This window comes from Suncus etruscus, chromosome 15, assembly GCF_024139225.1.
Source record: "Suncus etruscus isolate mSunEtr1 chromosome 15, mSunEtr1.pri.cur, whole genome shotgun sequence".
NCBI classification, from domain to species: Eukaryota; Metazoa; Chordata; class Mammalia; order Eulipotyphla; family Soricidae; genus Suncus; species Suncus etruscus.
In genome coordinates this window covers 36,664,635-36,673,383 of record NC_064862.1, presented here as the reverse complement: position 1 = coordinate 36,673,383, position 8,749 = coordinate 36,664,635, and the positions used below count along the sequence as shown (strand labels likewise).

The 8,749-nt window shown below is 39.9% G+C and overlaps 1 protein-coding gene across 1 annotated transcript in view; it reads right to left on the bottom strand.

The window, feature by feature from the left end:
• Positions 1–387: 387 nt before the first annotated feature.
• LOC126030769 (immunoglobulin lambda-1 light chain-like) overlaps positions 388–8,749 on the bottom strand; it is a 180,739-nt gene continuing 172,377 nt past the window's right edge. The window contains 2 exon segments of the mRNA XM_049789019.1: positions 388–707; positions 7,212–7,263. Of these exon segments, the coding sequence (XP_049644976.1) occupies positions 388–707; positions 7,212–7,263 (372 nt within the window).

Genomic DNA, 8,749 nt, shown 5'->3' with positions numbered 1-8,749 from the left:
TAAATCTCCCATCAAAGAAGGTCTGAATCTCTAGCACAGTTAATTGATCTTCAGAACAAGATGTGTTTCTGGTTCCTAATAAGAATGAAATCACAACGAATCTGTCCCCTGAAATGATTGATTAATTAAATGGGCGGATGAGGATAAAATCTTTGGTGGAAACTAACTGACTCTTTAGCAATGAATTCTAAGCCCAAAAACACCACATAGACAGAAAGCGCCTAAGACTTCAGATGATAAATGATTATATCTTTATTGTGGGGCAGTAGTTACAAGGAAAGGGACCAACCTAGTTTGAGCTAACCCGGGTAGGTATTTCCCAATATCTGGGAAAATGGGGTATATGGAAGGGTGAGGAAAGTGTCCTTGGTGAGTTTTTCCAAAGACCTAAGAACATTATGCAGGAGACACTGTCTTCTCTACAGTTTTTCCGTCATGTATGACCTGGCAGCTGTACTGTTCAGCAGCGAGCCAATCAGAGGATGTCAAGCTAAGGTAGCTGCTGGCTGCATACTTGTTGTTGCTTAGTTTCGCTGGCTTGGTGGTATCGACTCCTTGAGTGATGGGTTTGCCATCTGTCTTCCAGGTCACCTTAATATTGCCGGGGTAGAAGTCATTTATCATACACACCAGTGTGGCCTTGTGAGTGCTGATCTCCTCAGAGGAGGGTGGGAACAGAGTGACCGTGGGTGCAGATTTGGGCTGACCTGCAGGAGTAGGGTGTGGAACAAAAGATCAAAGTTTCAGAGTCCACAGGCACCCCAAGACACCAATGGTTGTGTGTGGGATCTCCACACCAAGGAATCAGCCTGGACCATCAAACATTGTGAGCCTGAAGGACCATGTGGCAGTATAATCTGCAAACCATTCTACTTTTTCCTGGGAAATTCTCCTACTGAGTACTTCCCATTTTTCTCCCAAAACCCTATTGGGTCTCTATGCCACATAATTGGCTGAAGATCATTGACTTGCCAATCCTTTGGGTCAGAGAATGAGAATTTACTGTCATCAGCATCAAAGATGTGATTATCTGCTTTCGTATCTTTAAGTATCTCCTCCCTTAAGTCTACTTAGAATCCCCTCTTGGCATTTCTGCTCAATAATTTGTACTGTTTTTGCCTCTCTGTATGTAAAGAAATCCATAGTCTGTCATTCCTTGATCCTCTGCCTGCTTTTCTGAGTCATAGCATCCCCATTTCTCCATTCCCTTTATCCTGCAGGGTTCCCTGTTTCTCAATCTATGTGAAAGATTTCATGAAAGTCCCATGAGCAGATTGAGTTGATCCATACTTGAATTTCACCAAATCTATAATATGGATCCAATCAAATGGTACAACTCTTTTGAACCTGTACTCTGTCACCATTCTATTTCCTGGTGTTATGAACCCCTCTAAATCCTGTATGTAGTATCATCCTAAATATTATTTGTTTCCTGTTTCTCAAGCAACTATTTTCCAAGACAATGGATTTTATTTCCAGAGTGATCAAGCTCTCTTCTACAAGACCCCAATGAGGAAAACATTTCAGAAAATACTATAGCCAATCATATCTACTAGAAATGAATTTCCTTGCTTCATCCTGCTTAGTTCTCTGACTCAGAAGGACTGGAAATGGTGAGAAACAAACAGACTACTCTGAGGAGATTAGGCAACAGACCAGAGCTGCAATTCTGCTTTCAATCAGTGACCACATAGAAACAGACATATAGGTAGGCAAAGGGGCTAACGCAATGAAATAAAAGAGAAAAATTGCAAAAAAGGAAAAACTTGAAAAGTCCAGGAAATGGTTGGAAAGATAAAACTCACCAAGGACGGTCAGCTGGGTTCCAGGGCCGAACACCCAACACAGTGACAAAGTCTTGTACAAAAACCCTTTTGGGGATGACCTGTCTCACCCCCCCTAAGTCCCCATGTGCAGCTGTGATGGAGGAAGTTAGGCACAAGGCTTGTTGCTATAAGTTTATGTCTACACACCTAATAGGCTCTATCTCTATTACATGTAGGGAAAGTGTGACTATAAGTTGCAATTCTACATTTCGTTTCCCAAGGATCTTAAGGTAGCTGGTTTGTCAGTCTGGATTTTCCTTCTCCTGTTGTTCTTGAAAGATTACATTTAAAGAACTGTATTTTTTTTTATCAACATGCAAATTGTCCTTATAAGGAGCACAAAATCAATTTAGTTTGAAAAAGCCTATATATTTTTGGGAGTAAAAATAGGGTAAGATAATCAAAGTACTTAGTTTAACACAAATATCTCAGAACAATTCTCTAGGAGAGATGAATTATCCTAATGCACATTTTTTTTTATTTTTGGTTTTTGGGTCACACCAGTGACGCTCAGGGGTTACTCCTGGCTATGTGCTCAGAAAATGCTCCTGGCTTGGGGGACCATATGGGACACTATGGGATTGAACTGTGGTACATCCTAGGTCAGCTTGTGCAAGGCAAATGCCTCACTACTTGTGCCACTGCTTAGGTCCCATGCAGATTGTTTTTGAAATTTCTCACCAAACACATCGATTCAATGGATTATGGTTGCATCTTCCCAGGGAAAATCTGGGTGTGAACAATGTTGGTTAGTGAGGCATAATTTCATTTCCTAAGGCAAATGTCAGTCATACCCAGAAAGATCAAGTTAGGAGCCTCTCTGATATCCTCTCTGCTTTCTGATAGTGTTAAGTATCTGACTTTTGCCATGCTTCATTCAAAGGGTAGAACACAGGAGCCCATTTAACCATGGACATAGACTGCTGTTCCCAATAATTGTGTCAATTCAATGTGGGGAAATAAATGCATACCTAAGTGATAACTGGTTGATAACCAGAAAACAGGAGCCTATGAAATCCAAGAGTGATATAAGGGTCCCCAGGAGCCACACGGAGAAGCTCCTACTGGAAGAAAGCATGTTCATAATTTTCAGTCACACTGCCATCATCTACTGGAGATTAACCACTGTATATGAATGTAAATTTACCACGGGGTCAGTATGCTATAAACCACTAACTCTTCAACATGACAGGAATGAAATAATTATTGTGCATAATTGTGAGCTGTCATCCATATGTACTCTAGGCATATTGCATGATAAATTATTGTGTTCATGGAGAAGAAGTAGCAAAGAGCAAGCAAGATTCTGATTCTGAATTGACTTAGCCAGCTGTTTCAAGGATCCAGAATAGATCCTAGAAAGATGGCTTGTATAAAGAGGGCTCCCTTGTTGGCTCTTCAAGAACCTCAGAACACTCTACTATGGCGTCATCCTGTGCATTCCATGGGGTACAATCCCAGAGTGGAAGGTGTAACTCCCCAACATTCTGCCTGTTCTAGTTTCTCATCTGAATATTCTAGATTCTCATCTGAATATTCTCATCTGAATATCTGTGCTGGGCTCTAACATTTTTTGCACTAAGGTGTCTGTATTACCTATTTTTGTTTCTACTGGAGGCTTTGAATGGGGGGAAAATCTCATATAATTAAACACTGTTTATCTGTCTTTGGGTTTCTCTCTTTCTATAATCTATTCAGTGTTTCCTCTGGATTAATGGCCATGTGATTATTACTGTGTTTTGTCATGTGTATTTTATTAAGGAAATGACACAGGACAAGTTTATTTCCCATACATACATCTGTTGCTCAGGACTTTGAATCTGACACTTTCACCTTCTGGTTTATCTGCTCTCCTTTCCCCTGAGTTTTCCAGGTGTCTCAGGGTTCTGCATAGCAGCACCTAGTGACCAGGGGAAATGATTTCACCTCTGAATTTGGTGCTGGTTAGCATAGACAGTAAATTCTTAATTTGGGGAGAATGGCCGGTTAATAAGATCATGATGGTGATTTTTTATTATTTTAGGTTCCCAAAAAATCTATCTTAAAATTTTTCCATAATAAAACCTTACAAAAGTCAATACGAAAAGGTAACAGTAATAGTACAGCAGAGTTGGGTTCAATCCCCAGTCCCCAGATAGTTCCTAGTGCCAGTCAGTAGTGAATGCTGAGTGCAGAGACAGACAAGAGTGAGCCTTGAACTCTACCAGATGTATTCCAAAAAGAAAAAGTTAACAAAAGTAAACATGACTTTATGTTGGGCAATTTAGGAAAGGGTAGGGTGGTCCTTGGCCCTCTCTAGAAGGTTGCTAATAAGCTAGTAAAATGAGGAGACCTGAGTGGTCCCATCACAGAACATATACAACATTCACCTTCATGGATGGAGAGACAGAGAGGAAATGAAACACAAGTAATATTTAATACACACAAAAACTAACACACAATGTCTAGCGTATAAGGGAGAGGGCACTTCTTGTGAGTGGCTAACCCAGGTAAGGTCCTTTGCCCATCTTAGTATCCTCAGAGCAACACTCAGAGTATTTCCTGAGTATAGAGGCTGGAGTAAACCAAGAGACACCCAATTGCAACTAGCCAAACTAAAATAAATAAATGAATAAACACTCACTTGACATCTATTTCCATCTGGATCAGAGGTGTGTTTTTTAAAAAAGGCCTGAATAAGGACTAAAGGGAAGCAATCTACTGTGGCAGTATCATAGAGTCATGTTTTTTTTGCAATATTTGTTCCTTTCTATGCTGCCACTTAACAGCTGTGGTACACAGATAGTCTGCAGGCACAATGAAGTTGCCATCAGAATGAGAAGTGCCTGGACTGGTATATGTGAAAAACTAACCAGGTCTGCACTCAGAATCATTTGGATGATTTAATGTCTAACACCAGTATGTGCAGGTAAAGGAGGTGAGGAGTCACTACTGAGGAGTTAGGTCATCCACTCTCCACAGCAGATTACATTTGGCATAACCTATCAGTAACCCACACTTCATTCTCTCCTGGATTGTCTTCCATCCCTATACTATTTAATTAGCATTTATAAATCTTGCCTGAGACATCACTGCATGCTCATTCTCTGCTTAACTCAGTAGCCGCTTCCAATTAGCCAGTTCTTCCAGGTCATCCCTCAGATGGATAGATATCAGCTCAATACATAAGCCAACCATACTTTTTTTTTCTGTTATCTAAATCAATTATCAACATATTCATGATTGATATCTCTGATCTGTACTAGGATGCATGAAATTGACTTTTTGTCCAAGGGAATATACATTTAGTTTCTTTTTAGCTCAGTGTCACCTCACATTGTTAACTGCAGTAATTGGAGGCCTGTGTGTCAGAGAGTATCCCAGTGCTCTTTGAGTTGTTGGGAAGTCAAGGCGTTTGGACATTTTCTAATCTATATTAGAATGAGTCTCTCCCACAGAAAGTTTCTGAATTTTAATTTTGTAATGTACATGGTTTAAATGTGTGAAATATCCCTTTTTAATGCTATTCTGGTTCTATTCATATCTATTCATATCTCCCTGACTCTCATCTAACACCCTGTGTCTCTCATGTAAATCTCCCATCAAAGAAGGTCTGAATCTCTAGCACAGTTAATTGATCTTCAGAACAAGATGTGTTTCTAGTTCCTAATAAGAATGAAATCAGAACGAATCTGTCACCTGAAGTGACTAATTAAATGGGAGAATGAGGATAAAATCCTTTGCTGGAACCTCACTGACTCTTTAGCAATGAATTCTATGTCCAAAGACACCACAGAGACAGAACGCGCATAAGACATCAGATGATAATGATCATATATTTATTGTGGGGCAGTAGTTACAAGGAAAGGGACCAACCTAGTTTGAGCTGACCCGGGTAGGTATTTCCCAAGATCTGGGAAAATGGAGTATATGGAAGGGTGAGGAAAGTGTCTTTGGGTGAGTTTTTTCCAAAGACCTAAGAACATTATGCACGAGACACTGTCTTCTCTATATTGTTGCCATCATGTGTGACTTTGCAGATGTACACATTGTTAGATTCCCACTCCTGGCGTGTCAAGCTTAGGTAGCTGCTGGCTGCATATTTGTTGTTGCTCTGTTTCATTGGCTTGGTGGTATCGACTCCTTTTGTGAAGGGTTTGCCATCTCCCATCCAGGTCACTGCGATATCGCTGGGGTAGAAGCCATTTATCATACACACCAGTGTGGCCTTGTTAGTGCTGAGCTCCTCAGGGGAGGGTGAGAACAGAGTGACTGTGGGTGTAGATTTGGGCTGACCTGCAAGAGTAGGGGGTGGAGCAGAAAACAGAGTTTCAGAGTCTACAGGGACCCCAAGACACTAATGGTTGTGTGTGGGGTCTCCACACCAAGGAATCAGCCTGACCATCAAATATTGTGAGCTTGTAGATACCTACCAGGTCCATTTGCAGTGTGCTCTGCAAATAGCTCTAATTATTCCTGGAAAACTCTCTTACTGAGCACCTTCCACTGCTTTATCAAAACCCTGTGGATTCTGTTTGTCATACAATTGGCTGAGATTATTGACTTGATCACTTTTATGGGTGGTGGAATGTTGGTGAGTTGGGAGTTCAATGTCCTCAGAATCAACAATGTGATTAATTGTGTTGTCTCTGGGGACTCCTTCCCTAGAGTCTACTTTGAGTTTCTCTGGGCAGAAACCTTAAAAATTTTATTCTGTGGTATCTGCTTTTCTGTATGTACCAAAGCATATAGTCTATCATTTCAAAGTCCTCTGCCTGATTTTCTGAGATTTAGTGCCTCGTCTTTCCCCTTCCTTCCTATTGCAGGGTTTTATGTTTTCTCCCAAATCTCAAGGTTTTCAAGATAGTCCCATGAGTCAGGGAGGTGGGAGTTGATCTACCCTTGAATTACCCCCAAATCTGTAACCTCCATGCATTCAAGGGATGCAGCTCTTGAATTTGTATCCTCTCATTACTCTGTGCCGTGGGTGGTCTGAGCCTTCTAAAGCCTCTGTGTGGTCACATCCTGTATGTTCTTTGTTCCCTGATACTCTTGAAACAATTCCCCAAAACAATTGCCTATATGCTAGAGAAGATCAAGTTGTGTACTATAATTATGCCCAGATAAAAGAAGTCATATCAGAAAATCCTGTTGCCAAGATATATCTAAGAAAGGAATCTTATTTCTTCCAGTCATTCCCCTTCCTCAGAAGAATGACTGGTGATAGAAACAAACTGGAAAGTGAACTGTTCATGCAATTGATCAGAGCTACAATCCTGCTTTCAAATTGTCCACATAGAGAAGTAACACAGCAAGTGGAGGCACAGGGCTAGCACTATAAAATAAACAAAAAACATTGCACAAAACTTAAAAAGCTCAGGAAATTAAACGAAAGATGAAACTCACCAAGCACGGTCAACTTGGTTCCACCGCCGAACACATAACACAGTGACAAAATCTTCTACAAAAACCCTTTCTGGGATGACCTGCCCCACCCCCTAGTCCCCAACATGCAGCTGTGATGGAGGAAGTTAGGCACAAGGCTTGCTACTATAAGCTTGTGTCCATAGACATATAGTCTTCATCTCTATTACATACAGGCTAAGTGTGCTTTGAGTTGCAATTTTACCCCCTACTAAGGGGTAAAAGGGTCTTGAGGTAGCTGGTGTATCAGTCTGTATTTCCTTTCTCATAGTGTTATTGAGAGAAAATATTTTATGGATTGTATTTTTATCACCATGTAGGTAATGTCCAAAAAAAGGGGCACATTGTCATTTTAGGGTGTTAAAACCTAGATATTTGGAGTAATCATAGTTTAATAATGGGTGTCCTCTGTTAAACACTATCATCACAAATGACTCTCTGGGAGAAGTGATTTATCTTAATGCACATTGTATTACAAAAATTTTCCCTACAGTAACTGATTGAAAGAGATCACAGTTGCATCTTCCCAGGAAAAAAAAAACTGGGTTTTAAAATTGTAGGTTAGTGAAGCCTGACCTCATTTCCTAAACCAAATGCCATTCATATCCAGCAGGATAACCTGATTAGCCTCTCTTATGTCCTCTTATACCTCTTAATGTCAAATGTGTGATTCTTGCTGTGCCACATTCAATGAATATAGCACAAGGGCCTTATAACATAAACTGAAAGAACAACAAACACATGGACATAAGCCACAGCTAGTAATTATACCAATCTATTGTGAGGAAGAAAATGCACACGAAAGGGAGATTGGTTATATCTAGCAAGCAGGAGCTGAAGAGGCCTCACGAGTAATGTAAGAGACTTCATTTAGGAGCATTTAGGAGGATTTCCTATTGGAAAGCATATTCATCAATTTTAGTAACATTGACATCCATCATTTGTTGGCAATAAGCCAAAGTAGATTCATGGAAGCCCACGCACAGGGTAAGCATTTTATAAACTATTAACACTTCACCATGATTAGATTCAGATCATTATTGTGTATCATTGTTAGCAAAGGGAAAATCTACCTTTACCTTTTATTATCATATAAGAGACACTTTGCAGTATTAATGAAGAGCAAGGAATGCCCTTTAGATACATTCAGAAAACCAGTTGAGGGAAGTAAGACAAGTGTAAGATAATTCCATAACAACCCTTTTAGCAAATGGAAAGAATTACTGAACCTTAAAGTAGTCAATGACATTCAAAGATTGTAACCATACTTGGGTCTATTACAAAATGTAATTAAATTTCCCAAGTCCGTTTTATTTTTCAAAAAACTACATATATCTCAAAAAATTTTGATACCATAACCATAATACAGGAATGTGATAGAGAGAATTATATACACACTTTCTGAAAAGCTGCATTCAGATTAAAAATAGTTCCTCAGAAACCAGCAACACTATCCTCTAGCTGCTTCCAAGTAAGCTTGAACTAAAGCCATTTGGGTGTACTTAAGACTAAAAGTTCCT